The sequence below is a fragment of the Martes martes genome (genome assembly GCF_963455335.1).
Source record: "Martes martes genome assembly, chromosome: 11".
In the NCBI taxonomy this organism is placed as follows: domain Eukaryota; kingdom Metazoa; phylum Chordata; class Mammalia; order Carnivora; family Mustelidae; genus Martes; species Martes martes.
Genome location: NC_137899.1, coordinates 85,260,114 through 85,276,806, shown reverse-complemented (window position 1 = coordinate 85,276,806; position 16,693 = coordinate 85,260,114). Strand labels below are relative to the sequence as shown.

At 48.5% G+C, this 16,693-nt stretch overlaps 1 protein-coding gene across 1 annotated transcript; it reads left to right on the top strand.

Annotated features, from left to right (window-relative positions):
- Window positions 1-12,428: 12,428 nt before the first annotated feature.
- Window positions 12,429-15,798, top strand: OPN1SW (opsin 1, short wave sensitive; the record flags this gene model as incomplete). The annotated part of the gene is made up of 5 exons (XM_080818864.1): window positions 12,429-12,771; window positions 13,072-13,240; window positions 13,748-13,913; window positions 14,317-14,556; window positions 15,679-15,798. 5 exons carry the CDS (start codon window positions 12,429-12,431, stop codon window positions 15,796-15,798), a joined length of 1,038 nt encoding a protein of 345 aa, XP_080674990.1.
- Between the last annotated feature and the right edge of the window lie 895 nt (window positions 15,799-16,693).

Here is a 16,693-nt window from a genome sequence, read left to right as displayed (position 1 = left end):
AGCCGGTCCCCCGACACACCCCAGGGCCCGGGCGTGGGAGAGGGGGAGCGGACGGGAGCTACTCGGGGCTTGAGGTTGCCCCAGGAGTGGCCACAAGATCCCCTGGTTCTGGCGAAGGGTCCTGCCCCAGTCGGCTGCGCTCGGGGGGACCCCTCGCCGCCCCGCCTCAGAGCCCCGTCCCGCGCAGCGATGGGGGAGGAGGACAGAGCGGGACGAATCCTCTGGTCCTGTTTCCTCCAAAACGCTCAGACACACGCCCACCAAGCAGGACCCGAGTCCTCCAACTCCGCAATGGACGCGGACCCCAGACCACCAAGCCCCATTCCTGTGCGGTGGCCTCTTGCGTCCCAGGATTGCGTGAAGGCAGGAGAAGGGAAGTCAAGGCGAAGATCCGTGAACTGTAGGGCCCCGATCTCTCTGCTTTCCTCGCGCCCCCACCAAGCCAGAACCAGGGACTCTCTAGGGAGGGCCGCTCCTTGGCCCCACGCACTCCTCGCTGCCTGAAGACCTCTTCTCTCCACCGCTCTGCCTTCCCACCCGACCCCACACCCTCTGAGCTTCGAGCCACCACCCCTACTCACCCTGCCTCTGTAGCACTACTGATATTTGCTCTCACACGAAGGAGATGTGGAAACCCAGAGGGCTTATTTCACTTAGTCACTCATTCAGGGAACATCATCTACCTGGTGAGCGCGATCTTAAGGAGGCAATTGTTCTCGCGTCTCTCCAGGTCTCAGCCAGTAAAGAAGTGAGTACACTCGACAACCAGGCAGTCCCAACACATCCAGAAATGTATTAGGAGATGCTTGAGCCAGGGACGCACACCAATCCCTTTCCTTCCATATTCGCTCACCAGGTTATGGACATACATTGTCTGTGTTCACGCCTACGGGCGTGCAGGTTCACGAGCCCTCCATATTCTTCAGGAAAGAGGCCCCCCCTTTTTTATAAAAAGATTTTATTTATTTATTTGACAGAGATCACAGGTAGGCAGAGAGGCAGCCAGAGAGAGAGGAAGGGAAGCAGGCTCCCTGCTGAGCAGAGAGCCTGATGCGCTCGATCCAGGACCCCGGGACCCGGGACCCCGGACCCCGGGACCCTGGGACCATGACCTGAGCCGAAGGCAGAGGCTTTAACCCACTGAGCCACCCAGGCGCCCCAAAGAGGCCCTTTTTTGCGGGGACATCCCTACTTATTCTCCAACCATCCATGAGGAGTCACCCCTAGCAGCCTTCCCTAATGTCCACCCTTAGAACAGTAGAGGCCAGCTGTTCCCCTCCCATCCTTCCTTTTAGGGCAGCCCCTGTCACTTTCAGGTGTCAAGGTCAGGTATATACTCTTGTGTCTGCCCAAGTTCTGGAAGATTGGGAAGTACTTTAGTCATTTTTGTATCTCCAGCATCTGACGAAGTATCTGACACAATGAATGAGAAATCTCTCAACTACCCAGTGAATGCTGTCTTAACATTCAATATATGATTTCACATGGAGTTAAATGTGACCTATTAGGCATAATGTTGCCCTATAAGTGTCTGCCTCCCCCACCTCTTTTTTTCCTCCCTCTCAAACCCCCAGCTTGGTGCTCTGAGAAATGAGGAGGTCAGATCAAGAGGGTTTCATTTGCTCCTCAGAAGACAGGATTACACCCCAGATCCTGTGGTCATGGTGATCCAGGTGTGGGGAAAGGCTGTTGAACAAGCCCACAAGGACCCCATTCAGGGAGTCTGCTGCGGATATCAGGCCTGTTCAAACATGGCTGGCATGGGGGTGGCAGGGTGTCAAGATGGGGGCATAGAGCTCTGGAGACTGACACGCTGGAAGGTTGGAAGTCCAATGGCTGTTTGCTATGCCCAAGCACAGCCCATTGTAGTCCTGGCTCAGCCAGCAAGTTCAGGTAACAGTTGACCTTGACTGTCAACTTCTTGGTTCATGGAGGGAGGGGCAGGAGAGGAAGTTGTCCACTATGACATTCAGTGATCTAGGCTTTCCTCAGGGAGTTCTGATCCTGAGTATTAGGACTAATCTTTCCTTGGCTTCTGGGGTGCAGGTCACCATTCACCCTTGATTTGGGGAGCATTCAGGAGAGACCTGAACCAGTCTGTTTTCAGGACCCAAATTTGGGCAAATCCTGGACAGATCAGTACTGGGTTGAGGGTGGGGTTGAAGTTAGGAGGCAGGAGGTAAAAACTTAGCTGGCATGGGCAGATGGGGACTGTGGTCCAGGGATGCATATGTGAAGGGCCCTGGTGTGGTGGGGATGCCAGCCAGGTAATCAGTTTAGGGGGGATGATCTGAATTAATCCTTGTAATCCCTGTACTCTGGACTCAGCCTCCCCCTAATCCCATCCCATCAGATCATCCCCTCTGAGGATCAATGCAGGCATTTATCTCCCTTTACCCTTATTTCGAAAGGCCCATTAAAAAGAAAAAAAGAAAGTGAATATTTCAAACAGGCAGAAAAGCACAGTACAGAATATAACAACAAATAGCCATGTACTCACCACTGAAATCCAACAACTGTTCCTTTTGCCATATTTGATTCAGGGATAGCCCCTCTATTTATGGTTTCACAGTTTTACTTTATATGTTTGTATCCACAAACAACAAAATATTGATTCGTGTATTTTAAAACATCTCTCTGGGGGCTCCTGGTTGCCTCAGTTGGTAGGTCATGCGACTCTTGATCTCTGGGTCCAGAATTTGAGCCCCACTTTGGGCCTAGAGTTAACTTAAAAATAAATAAACATTCTGCAAACTTTCTTCTTCTCTCGACATTTTTTAAGCATATATCTGTATTTCATATAGCTCTAATTAAAGAATTTTAACTGCTGAATATTATTTCAGTGTTTGAATATATCACAATTTATTCGTTCTTCTGCTAATGGGCATCCAGGCTGTTTCCAGTTTTTCTGTGTTAGAAACAACACCTCAGAGGTGCCTGGGTGGCTTGGTTGATATTGATTTCAGCTCAGCTCTTGATCTCAAGGTTGCAAGATTGGCCCACATGGGCTCCTGCTTGGCCCTCGGTGGGGAGGCTGCTTCTCTCCTTCTCTTTCTGTCCCTCCCCTGGCCAGACTTGCAGGTGCTCTCTCTCTCAAATAAACAAACAACTAAATAAATAAATAAATAAATAAAAAGAAAACAATGTTTTAGTGGTTAGTGCTGTGCCTGTGTCTCTGGCATATACGTAAGCACTTCTCTAGTGTAGATACCAAGAAGTAGAATTTCTGGGTCATGGAATATGTTCACCTTAAACTTTACTGATTTTTACCAAATGGCTCCATAAAGCAGTTGGACCAATTTACATTCCACTAACAGTAGCTTTCAGGGCTTGTTTAAAGTCGCTAACGTATTTATAAATTTCTCTGCTCACCATTCCTTCTTGCATTTCACTCCTTGCTTATTTGTTCCCTTCTTATGAAGTGTATATTTTAGAAGCATTTCAGTGAAAGTTTTTGATGAACATTCTCAAATGTCTTAGAATTTTAGGTTGACAGCTTTCTCTTGGCCTTTGGAAGATATTCTCTTTTTTTCTATAGTCTTTTGTTGCTAATGTTGTCTTATGTTTTCACTAGTATCTTTTAACTATTCTTCCATATTTCATATCTCATCACTTCCCCCTTTCCATATTTTGAGTGATTTCAACAGCTCTATCTTCCCACTCACTAATTCTCTTATCAGCTGGGTCTAGTTTACTTTTTAATGTGTCATTGAGTCTAATTTCAATGGTGTGTCTTTCCTCATGTTTTATTTTTTTCCCTAAATAAGGTGCTTTTTTTTTTTTAACAGTGCAACATTTTCATTATGGTTTATTTTCTTGTCTTTAATAATTTTAAGTATACTTACCATATAGTGTTTTTCATGTTGTTTCCTTGTGTTGCTGACTCTTCCTTATGGTGGATTGCTTCCTTGTCTAGTTTGATATTTTATTGTGAACTCTTCTTCAGTAGGTGTTTGTTTCTTCAGTGAGAGTTCCAATGCCCTATGTTATGAAACATTGCAACGGAGTGCTTTTTTTCTTTTTTAATTTTTTAAAAAAGAAAAGGATTTATTTATTTATTTTAGAGAGAGAGCAAGCAAGAGCAGGGGGAGGAGCAGAGGGAGAAAGATACAATCCTCAATCAGGCTCCCCATTGAGTATGGAGCCCAGTGCAGGGCTCTATCCCAGGACCCTGAGATCATGACCTACGCTGAAATCAAGAGTCGGCTGCTTAACCAACCGAGCCACCCAGGTGTCTCAATGACAGAGATCTTTCTTGCTTCTGTGGGGCTATACGGTATTCCAAGGGTACTGAACCAGGTTTATATTTAATTTCTCTGCTTGGAGATTGAGTGTCATATAGATAACATAAGTCCAATGCAATACAAGCATCTGCTCAGGCTCAAGACTTTAATTTCTGGCATGACTTGTGTTTCTATTCCTTTTCGTTGGTTCCTTGGACTGGTGTGCATCATTTTTCATCTTTTTTCCATGGATAAATTAGATCTTTGATGTTCTAAGCTTTGTGTAGGGGGTTCAGACCCAGCTTCTCATCTCTGGTGTGCTGAAGTGATGTATCTTATAACTAGAAGCACTAAAACACAGCTCCAGGTCCCTGGTTTATATCTGTTTCTGAAACCCACCACGGGCCACTGTGACAGCTTCCTCTTCTCTTCTCTTTTGTTTTTTAAAAAGATTTTGTTTATTTTTAGAGAGAGAGAGAGAGCAAGCATAAGTGGAGTGAGGAGCAGAAGAGAGGGAGAGAGAGAGAGTCTTGAGCAGACTCCACACTAAGCCCAGAGCCCCACTCAGGCTTGATCCCACAACACTGAAATCATGACCTGAGCTGAAATCAAGAGTTGGTCACTCAACAGAGTGAGCCACCCATGGGTCCCCTACTTCTCTTTTCCTTGGCTTTGTATTCCTTCTTTAATTCTGATATCTGGGAATTTCCTTCTTATTTTTTTTTCATGCCCAGTTCAAGCCCAGTGTGGGGCTTGAACTCACGATCCTGAGATCAAGACCTGAGCTGAGATCGAGAGTTGGATGCTTAACCAACTGAGCCACCCAGGGAATTTCTTTTCTTTTTTTTTTTAAGAAAAATTTTTGCCCCATCCAAATATTAATTTTGTTTTAATGCTCTTTTTTTCTTTTAATTTTTTAAGTAATCTCTATGCCCAATGTGAGGCTTGGACTCACAACCCTGAGATCAAGAGTCACATGTTCTACCAGCTGAGCCAGCCAGGCACTCTGATCTTAATTTTTAAATCCTATTGTATTCAACATTTCTGTGTATGTGTTTTAGGGACACTGGGTGAGGAGATAGCTACATTAGTTTATTCTGTTGTGTTTCCAGAAGTTGGTCTCTACATTTACTTCATCTTTTTTTTTTTTTAAAGATTTTTTAAAAAATTTATTTATTTGACAGACAGAGATCACAAGTAGGCAGAGAGACAGGCAGAGAGAGAGGCAGAACCAGGCTCCCTGCTGAGCAGAGAGCCCGATGTGGGGCTCGATGTGGGGCTCAGTGTGGGGCTCAATGTGGGGCTCGATGTGGGGCTCGATCCCAGGATCCTGGGATCATGACCTGAGCCGAAGGCAGAGGCTTTAACCCACTGAGCCACCCAGGCGCCCCTACATTTACTTTACCTTTAGCATTATTTCAAATAATCCCTATGTCTGTAAGACGCATTATAGTTTGCAAAGGGTTTTCACATACAATTTCTGCTTTAATCCTCCCAAGAACTCTAAGAAAAAAGTATTACTGTGCCCATTTTACCAATGGGAAACCTGAGACTCAAAATTGTAACTTTAATCCTACCTTTTGAACTTCGAATCCAGTGCATTTCATGGCTTGAGTTTTATACAAGGAGCTTGTCTTTTCTTGACCTTGGGCTCAGACCCACCCCCCAAATTGTCCTGATTATTTATCCTTCATCTGAGGCCCTCCAAAAGGCTCTTTTTGCCTAACACAATACAACTCTTTGACTCTTACCTTCTCTAGCTCAGCTCCTGATGCCAGTCGCCTCCCTCTCCATTTGGCCTGAGGAAATAATGGGGTATATGTGGGCCATGGCTAATGGGGAGAATGACTGGCAGCTTGTCCTTAGGGTCCTTTATCCACTCACCACTAGGCTGTCTTTATGCCTCAACCCTAAAAGGGGCAGGCAGTGTATGTTGGGGTGCAGGAAAAAGAAATCAGGAAAATAAGGGCTCGTCCGGGATTTGAACCCGGGACCTCTCGCACCCTAAGCGAGAATCATACCCCTAGACCAACGAGCCACTGATGATTATGTCTGGCCAGATGTGCCTTCCCTGCCACATCAGCAGCAGGCTCGGTTTGTGGTTCTTAGAGGTGGAATCTTCTCCCAGGCTGGCAACTAGCCCAGGCCGGCTGCACTCCAACAGGCTTTGCCTCTCTCCTGGCTGCCTCTCTCCTGGCTCTTTCTGGCCCTCCCTGGCCCACTGTGGAGCCATGCACCAGCTCCAGGCAGGGCCCCCTCCCCAGGACCAGCCGGTTCTTCCCCGGGGCTACCACGTGGACTTTGGTGGGGGTGCTGGTGAGAAAAGGCAGAGAAGAAGCCAGGGTCCAGCAACCTCTACTTTCCCAGGGAGCCCCAGGCCAGAGGGAGACTGCACCCCGTGAAGAACAACCCTTCTTTCGTTCCTCATGATCAGACCACCAGAAAATAAATCCTCTACATCATCAGCCTCCTGGATGAGGAAGGAGAAGCCTGACCCAGATCACCTTGACTGGAAGACATTTGCCGACTTAGTTTCTTCATCTGTCAGTCAGGGAAGGAACACTTGCCCTGTGTGCCTTGCAGGGTAATTTGGGGAACAGGCGCGATGATGTCCATGAAGGTGGTCTGCAAATTGTAAGATGCTGTACAAAGGAGCAGAGGATGGGGGGAAATACTCAATAGGAGAGTTGTTCTTTAATGCTTAATAGGGGCTGGGTGGTGGGTTCTGTGCTTTGCTGATTTTTTTTAAGACTTTATTTATTTATTTCAGGCAGAGAGAGAGAGAGAGAGAGAGAGACAGGCGGAGAGCCTGATGCCGGTCTCAATCCCAGGACCCCAGCATCATGACCTGACCAAAAGGCAGAGGCTTAACCAACTGAGCCACCCAGGGGCCCTTGCTCTGCAGATCTTATCTAATCTTATAACAACCATGTGAGACAGGTCCTGTCCCCATCATAAGAATAGGAAATCAATCTGCATTTGGCTTACAAGAGGCACATTTATCTAAATCCGATGGCTGTTTTAAACACAGTAGACACTGCTGCCCAGACTTTCTAGAAAACTAGAGATGGGAATACATCCTGTAAATACTCACACTCCCTCCCACACCCCAGCCTGCCCTGCTCATCCTGCCCAGGAGGCTGCAGGAAAAAAACCTGCCAACAGGCTAAGTGTGGCTTGGGTGGGTTCCTTCTGGCTGGGAGTTTCCCAGTGAGAGTGAGGGGGAGGTTCAGAAACTGGGGTCTTGTGGGCGAACCCAGTGGGCCCTGCCAGGTTCTATCTTTCATTCTTGATTGTACCATAGCCATCACTTCTCCTCCCCACCTACTACCCCTCGGGCCCTGCTTGGCCGCAGAAGGCAGAGCCCTGTTTTGCTGGTCTTTGGGGTCTAGCCTCGTGTCTGGCACTTAGCAGTCCCGCTGACAAGAGACTCCCAAGCGTTTCTATGCGCTGGGCTCTGTGTAATCACTTCACCAAATTAATCTCATCTTCCCAGGACAACCGTTAGTGTAGACATCACTTAGCAAATGTCTGTGGAATGAATGAGTGAGTGAGTATGTGAAAGAAAAGTCTCAGGGGAGTACACAAAAAATCACTCGTGGCAACAAATATTTGGGCTTATCCTCATCTCTTGGCTCTGAGTGGAAACCATAAGCCCAAAGAAAGCCTCCTGCCTCCATCCTTTCAAGCAGGCTTCCTAATGAGCCCAGCCTCTTCTTGGATAGGCAGGAAGAATGGCCCCTCACTTTAAAGAGAGGATTGGCCAGCGTTCGTTTGTATCTGGGGAAGTTTCATGGTCTCGATCCAGGAGGGCTGGACCAGACAACTGGTTCTGCTAACTCATCGTGGCCAGGGACAAAGGCAACAGCTCATCTATTCTAAAACCAAAGAGACTTTTTTGGGAAGCTGTTCCCCAGTTCTAAACTGCCTTATAAATAATAGCATAGTCGACAACACGTCATTCCATTACCTCAGCAAGCATTCCCTAAATTGCTCCTCTTGGTAAATGTGCCAGGAAGTGAGGTGGCTCCAAGAGAGGCTCTTAGGGGCTAAGAATGTTTCAGGGATGAGACGGGGCTTGGATTCCAGCCAGTGCTTCTCTCTAGGGGGGTGCTGTTCGAATTTGAGGCAGGCTCGTTCTTCCTTGTGTGGCCTGTCTGGAATAGTGTCCTGCCCACTAAATACCAGTAATCCTTTCTTCACCACCGAGACAGTCATAAAAGTCCCCCAACACTCCGCCTCCTCTAGGATGGCAGGGGTCTGGGGAGAGAATCCATTGGCTCCTACCATACGCTTTCCCCCTCAGGCTAAAATTACTGTGGCCTTGCTGTGGGCACTGGGACTTTAGTCCTTCAATGACTTGATTGTCTGCGCTTAAAAGCTGTAGACAGAATTCTCTGGGGGAGAATTGTGGCTTTCGGAGCTTCCTCCCTTTCGGCCCAAGAGAGGGTGGCCTTTGGTCAGGCAAAAATTCTCTGATGATTGCTCATATCCATGTCAGCATGTAGACCTTTTCTCTTATCTCATCATTTGTCTGGAGAACCCTTATGGGTCTGTATTCAACAGATTTAACATTGTCACAACACAACATTTCAAGTTCACTGTCACCTCCTACGTATCAACAACACAGCGGAAAGCCAACACTAGTTGCCTTGGGAGAGGGGAACTGGTTTGCAAGATAAGCTGATTTTCACTGTATATTCTTTTGTACTTTCTGAATATTCAGTCCTGGACATACCTGTAATCCACTCTAGCAGCTAGGAAGCATGAACGTGTGGTCATATTTCAATTTAATTCCTGACTTTTGAACTCCCCGCTGTTGTTCTCTTCTTTTTGCTCCTACATTTGATTCATGACTTCTTGTTGTGTCCCACAGATTCCCACAAACTTCCCTTAAATTACTTTTGGAAAAGGTAGGAGTATAAATGAATGAACTCCTGAAGAGAATAGGGGGAAAAAAAGGAAAACCAAAACACTGAAACTATTCAAAAAGTATACTCTTTTGGAGGCTCCTGGGTGGCTCTGTCGGTTGGGGATCCGACTCTTGGTTTTAGCTCAGGTCATGCTCTCAGGGTGGTGGGCTCTAGCCCTGCATCAGGCTCTGCACCCAGAGCACCATTTGTTTGGGGTTCTCTCTCTCCCTCTGCCCCTCCCCAGCTCCTCTCTCTCTTTCTCTCTCTCTAAAATGGAAAAATAGGGGCACCTGGGTGGTTCAGTCGGTTAAGTGTATACTTTCGGCTCAGGTCATGCTCTCAGGGTCCTGGGATTGAGTCCCGCATGCGGCTCCTTGCTTAGCGGGGAGCCTGCTTCTCCCTTTGCCTCTACCAGCAGCTCTCCCTGCTTGTGCGCGTGCTCTCTCTCTCTCTCTCTCTCCCTGTCAAATAAATAAAATCTTTAAAAATAAATAAATAAAATCGGGGTGCCTGTGTGGCTCAGTGGGTTAAAGCCTCTGCCTTCGGCTCAGGTCATGGTCTCGGGGTCCTGGGATCAAGCCCAGCATCGGGCTCTCTGCTCAGCGGGAAGCCTGCTTCCTCCTCTCTCTCTGCCTGCTGCTCTGCCTACTTGTGATCTCTCTCTGTCAAATAAATAAATGAATCTTTGAAAAAAAAATTTAAAAAATAAATGAATAAAATGAAAAAATAAGTCTTTATAAAAATCCCCCTTTTCTAGACAATGAGAACGACTGGGAAAACAAATTCCCTCTTGACCGTTTCTTCCATTTGGTTCAGGACATTTATATGTCTAAATCTAAGTCAGTGGTTCTTTTTTTTTTTAAGATTTTATTTATTTATTTGACAGAGAGAGTGAGAGATCACAAGTAGGCAGAGCAGCAGGCAGAGATAGAGGGGGAAGCAGACTTCCTACCGAGCAGAGAGCCCGATGCGGGGCTCGATCACAGGATCCTGAGATCACCACCTGAGCCGAAGGCAGAGGCTTAACCCACTGAGCCACCCCGGTGCCCCTAAGTCAATGGTTCTTAACTGGAGGTGCGGGGCAAAAGGGGGGTGATTTTGCCTCTCAGGGGATATTTGTGTCTGGAAACATTTTGGTTCTCACAGCTGAGGCAGTGCTGGTGCCATTGGCATCCGGTGGGTAGCAACCAGGAATGCTGTTAAGCGTCCTACAATGCTCAAGACGGCCGCACACCCTACCCCAGCAAAGAGTTGTCTGATCCAATGTATCACTAGTGTGGAGGGGGAGAAATCCTGATCTAAATCTCTCTAACATAATCTTCTGTAAAGCCTTCGTATATTATCACTTTCCCAAACTAATAAAGTGACTTTAAACCCAAAAAGGGCACTGTGTATGTCAAATGTACTCAAAATTTCTCCCATTTTTGTATCGTTACCCTCCACCTTTACCCCATGCCCCATCCTCAAAATCTTCCTGCTCCCTACTCCATGGCTTCACTGACTCTGAAAGTCTGTTGTCTCCTGCGTCAGTACCAATAAGACCTATACTTGGGTAAGGCTCTATCTGGCCTGAGCTGTCGCCACCCCTCCCACCCCTGAGTGCTGGGCATCAGCCCCATCTTACCTAGGGTTGAGCTGCTCCCAGCTTGGGCCCCTTGGCCCTCTATCTGAGGTTGGGTAGAATAAGGTGGGAAGGGACTGTTTGGAAAGGTTTCAGGATGGACCTAGGAGAGGCCATGGCTAGCTCAGGATTCAAGGGACATAGATGTTAGTCCTAAGGTGTGGCCTTTTGGAGTTTCAGATGGAAAGCCAGAAGTGTTTGCCCCGCCCCTCTAACTTGGAGGAATCAAACTCATACTCTTTCTCTGTGGCCCTGGCTAGCAGCCCGAACCTCTGCTCAGCTTTCAGACACCCCAGCTCCTGCCTTTGCTGGGCTTCTGGGACATTCCTCCTTGCATAGCTCAGCAGGCAAGCAGCCTGGGATTGGAGGGGAGTTTGTGTGCGGAATTGAAGGCTGCTTCTTCTGGGGCATCCTTCCTTTCAGGGGACCCACTTTCCATCTTCAGCTACTCTGGAGTCCCAGACTGTGTCCTCTGACTCTTCAGGGGAAAAAGGTTGGGACTTTCCACTGGAGTTTCAGTGGTCCCCTGCCCCTATAGACTGGGGAGTGCCCTCAGTAAATAATCCATTTGCATGTAGATGGTTCCTTCATTCAATCAAGGATTGGGTCCTTTCCATTGCTGCCCTGTCTTGGGGTACTTGATCGTGCTTTCCAGGAGTCGTTTTTCATATTTTGTTTATAATTTTTCCCTGTGGGGGGATTCATGGGATACAAACAACGGTGCCAATAGGGGCCACTTTTCACTTCCCCTTATACCTATATTTAAAGTGCATCGCTTTTATCTCTGGGCTCAGGGACCACTGAGGTGGGGCGGGGGACACATTTACAGGACTAAGGGCAGAGCTGGCCTCACTGGGGCAGGCTGCACGGGCCAGGTCTTGAGTCCGGCTGTGAGAGCCGGGCAGGACTGGAGACCAGACAGGGCAACATGCTGGCGACTTGGGCACTGCTGAGTTCAAGGTGGGGGGCCACTGAGCCAACCAACCTCAGCCTGGCTGGGGGTGGGGGTTTCTGAGCAGAAAACCTCCCTGCGTACACTCCACATGAAGAAACAGCGGCAGCATAGTCCCGTTGCCCCTGTACTGGTCTGTGAAGGCCCTTCATGGAGGTGCTCCCACCCAGGATGCTCCCCATCCCCTGGCCCTTCTGTGGCCCAAGGCTGCTTCCCAGGCTGGCTGTGAGCCCAAGATCTCTGGAGGGGTAGTCTCAGGGGGCACCCTCAGGGGGCACCTTCCACAAGGGAGCAGAGGGGTGCAGAAACATATAGGGATGTAGTCACGCTGGAAGCCAAATGGAAAGGCGGACCCTCAATAGTTCCATTGAAAGGACACACACACACAGAAAGTGGACACATCTCTGCTAAATATGGGTCAGCACGCATTTAGCACTCAGCTGCCGTGAGCCCACTCCTGTTCATTCCAGCACCCAGCACTGCCTGTCGATTCTGAGTCCAGTATTTTATCCTCCCCAGAACACACAATCGGCTTTGGGGCCACAAAAGGTTTAGGTGGGGGCTTGCACATCTCTAATCTCAAACTCATCCTTAGGAGGCTTAGGGTCAGTACTGATCATTCAGGGAGCCCGAAAGGGGCTTTGGAGGCGGGGGAAGTGGTGGTGGGACGGTAACCTATAAGAGGAATCAGAGAGGGTGGGGGACATCCCGTGAGTAAGATGTCAGGGGAGGAGGAGTTTTATCTGTTCAAGAACATCTCCTTGGTGGGGCCATGGGATGGGCCTCAGTACCACATTGCCCCGGTCTGGGCCTTCCGCCTCCAGGCAGTCTTCATGGGCTTTGTCTTCTTTGCAGGGACACCGCTCAATGCCACGGTGCTGGTGGCCACCCTCCGCTACAAAAAATTGCGACAGCCACTCAACTATATTCTGGTCAATGTGTCCCTGGGGGGCTTCATCTACTGCATCTCTGTGTCCAGCGTCTTCATCGCCAGCTGTCATGGATACTTCATCTTTGGGCACCATATTTGTGCTTTGGAGGCCTTCCTGGGCTCTACAGCAGGTACTGCCAGGGAAGGAGACTTGGGGGAGACAAAGGACTGCTTCAGGATCGGAACCAGGGGCCAGAATGTTGGGTTAGAGTGGGCCCTTAAAAGAGGAGCCCGGGAAAAAAGGAGTTTGGTGCTCTTTATCATTGGGGTACAAACCAGCCGGGACTAGAAGTTTAACCGAGTCCCAAACTCCACACCAACCATCAGTCCAATCCCTTCTTTACCCATTCTTGCTCCACCGTCTGTAAGCCACTCTGCCTGCCAGGCTGGGTGGGGCTGTCTACCCCAATTACCCTCACGTTTCACTACAGGTCTGGTGACAGGCTGGTCACTGGCCTTCCTGGCCTTTGAGCGCTACCTGGTCATCTGTAAGCCCTTCGGCAACTTCCGCTTCAGCTCCAAGCACGCACTGATGGTGGTCCTGGCTACCTGGACCATTGGTATTGGCGTCTCCATCCCACCCTTCTTTGGCTGGAGCCGGTGAGAGTGTAGGGCAATGGTGCTGAGCTAGGAGCTCAGGTTGGTGTGGGTGGAAAGAGTTGGGTATGACCTTAGTCTTTGACCTTTTTAAAATTTCTTTCTTTTAGAGAGAGGGCGGGGGTCGGGGAGGGGCAGAGGGAGAGGGAGTCTTAAGCAGACTCTGCCCTGAATGTGGAGCCCGACGTGGGGCTCAGTCTCACGACCCTGAGACCCAGCCAAACCCAAGGGTCAGATGCGTAACTGTGCCACCCATGCGCCCCATCTTCCACTTTTAAAGAGCTGGTGGAGTAGGTCAGGCTGTGGGAGGCAAGGGCCAACGTTCACCCTGCAGCTGGAATTGCTATAGCCTCAGCTGGTAAGGACAGAAACTGCCCGTGCAGGGAGTCCTGGAGCATCCTCTAAGCGGAGAGCACAGTCCAGAACCTCAGGTCCCACTCCACTCATTCTTGTGGTGAGCCCCGCAGTGGGTAAGTGTTGTCCGGTGGGTGAGTGCTTGGTCCCTTGCAGGTACATCCCTGAGGGCCTGCAGTGCTCCTGTGGCCCCGACTGGTACACCGTGGGCACCAAATACCGCAGCGAGTACTACACCTGGTTCCTCTTTATCTTCTGCTTCATTGTGCCTCTCTCCCTCATCTGCTTCTCCTACTCGCAGCTGCTGGGAGCCCTCCGAGCTGTGAGTTATTTTTGTGAGGTTGCGGGGGGGGGGGCGGTCAGGGGGCTCCAAATGAGCGGGAAGAGTGGGTGAGGGCTTTAGAACAGGAGACATCTGGAAACGTCCACAGTCAGGTAGAGGGGATATCTAAAAGCAGTGAAGGAAGTGGGGCCAGGGAGTATGATGGAATGGTGGGAAGAGTAGGGCTCAAATGTGTGGCAAGAGATTCGTGTGATCCCTTCCGAAGTCACAGACCAGAGAGCCGTCTCCACCCTGCCTTCCTCAGGGAAGGAGAGCAAGAGGCGCTAGGCCAGAAGCTGGGACAGAAGAGCGGCCACTGGAGGGGATGCCCCCCTGGTAGGAAAGGGTGGAGACGTGGGAGGTGAGGGCCAGGGAGAAGAGTGTTTCTCTGTGCTCTGCCCAGGTTGCAGCCCAGCAACAGGAGTCTGCTTCAACCCAGAAGGCCGAGCGGGAGGTGAGCCGGATGGTGGTGGTGATGGTGGGGTCCTTTTGTTTCTGTTACACGCCCTATGCTGCGATGGCCATGTACTTGATCAACAACCGGAACCACGGGGTGGACCTACGGCTGGTCACCATTCCTGCCTTCTTCTCCAAGAGTGCTTGTGTCTACAACCCCATCATCTATTGCTTCATGAATAAGCAGGTAAAGCTCTCTATTTACACTCCTATGAAATCCTGTTGGTAAGACCTGGTTCTTTTCTAACAACTTTTGATTCAGAGCACCTTAGACTCCACTCAAAAGGTTCCGAGGGGTGAACAAGGGAAGCCCTTGGTAAGCACAGGGAGATGGGTGTGGTTACCAAGACAAGGTAATAGAATCCAGAGAAAACAGAACTTGAGCCATAAAAATCAGTTTGCTCCCAGGGGCAGGATGTGAAGCGAAAGGAGTTTTTCTGAAAAACTTATAGATTAATCATTCTCCTAAATTCCTAGTCCCTCCATTTCAGAAGCTCTAAATCCTTTCCCTTCCAACTTCCAGCTTGCAAGAGTGTATGCAAACGCACAGAAATCCAACACATTCATAAATATCTAACACAGCTTATCACCTGAAGGTACCAAGTGGCCTCCTATCCCAAATTCTGTATCTGAGCTAATAAAAACCCAAACTTAGATGAATCTAGGAGAGTTCTTCTCTTGCGGGGCAAACTCCCTGCTTTGAGAATTAATAGCTGTTTTGTTTCCTCAGTCCACAAAGACAGATTCAAAACTTCTGGATGAGAACAAAACTGGCAATTCCTTCCAACTGGGAGCAACCCTAATAATGGTGGGGTGGGTGGGCAGGCCTACTCTGGCCTTGCTTTTCAGTATTTTGATGAGGCAAGTGCTGCTTGGAGGTTTCCTGAAGTGAAGCCTCTGAGCCAAAATATGTAGGAATTATTCATGTAGACCCAGGAATAGCTCTAAGGATTAGGCATTTGTATTCAAAACCACCTGAGGAGAGGACACCTGGCTGGCTCTTCAGGTAAGCGTCTGCTTTCAGCTCAGGTCAGGATCTCTGGGTCCTGGGATAGAGCCCGTGTCAGGCTTCATGCTCAGCATGGAGTCTGTTTTCTCTCTCTCTGTCCCCCTCCCTCCACTCATTCTTTAATAAATAAAATCTTTAAAAGGAAAAAAAAAAAAAAAACCTGTGAGGAGATCCTGGGTATAAGGCATTGCACAAGGCTTTGGGAAAACAAAGAGATCTCTGTGTCCCCCACATTTCTTGATGTCACTTCCTCCGTACCGGTCACAAGGGGCCGGCTCCAATTCTGCCCTTTCCTTCCAGTTCCGAGCCTGCATCATGGAGATGGTGTGTGGGAAGCCCATGACAGATGATTCTGAAATGTCCAGCTCCCAGAAAACAGAAGTCTCTTCTGTCTCTCCCAGTCAAGTTGGCCCCAACTAAGGAGCCATACTGGCTTATCTGCAGCAATTAGGATTTTACATTTAGAGAAATTTCTTCTCTCTCTCTCAAAAACCAAACTAACAAATGCAGAGTAAGATGGGAAGGGAGTAATGGGAATTCGGGTAGTCAACTTCCCATTTTCCTACTGCTCCTTTCCTACCTACAAAGCTATTGTTCCAATTGGGTCTACTTCAGGTCACTCCAAAGGCCATGGCAACAATCCTCAATTTCTACTCCTAAGTGGCATCATTCATAGCACTTGGAGAACTGATTAAGTATGAGGCCACTATAAAGGAGTATGGATTTTTCAGTGTATGGATAAGCCATTAGAGAAATTCAAATCAAAACCACATTGAGATACCACCTTACACTGGCTGGAATGGCCAAAATTAACAGGATAGAAGATAAGTGTTGGAGAGGAAGTGGAGAAAGGGGAATCCTCTTACATGGTTGGTGGGAATGCAAGTTGGTGCAGCCACTTTGGAAAACAGTGTGGAGATTCCTCAAAAAACTAAAAAAAGAGCTACTCTATGACCATGCAATTGCACTACTGGTTATTTACCCCAAAGATACAGATGTAGTGAAAAGGGTCATCTGTACTCCAATATTCATAGCAGCAATGGCCACAGTCACCAACTGTGGAAAGAGCCAAGATGCCCTTCAACAGACGAATGGATAAAGATATGGTCCATATATACAATGGAGTATTATTCCTCTATCAGAAAGGATGAATACCCAACTTTTGTATCAACATGGACAGAACTGGAAGAGATTATGCTGAGTGAAATAAGTCGAGCAGAGAGAGTCAATTAGATGTTTCACTTACTTGTGGAGCATAAGGAATAACACGGAGGACATTAGGAGAAGGAAAGGAAACGTGAAATTGGGATAAACC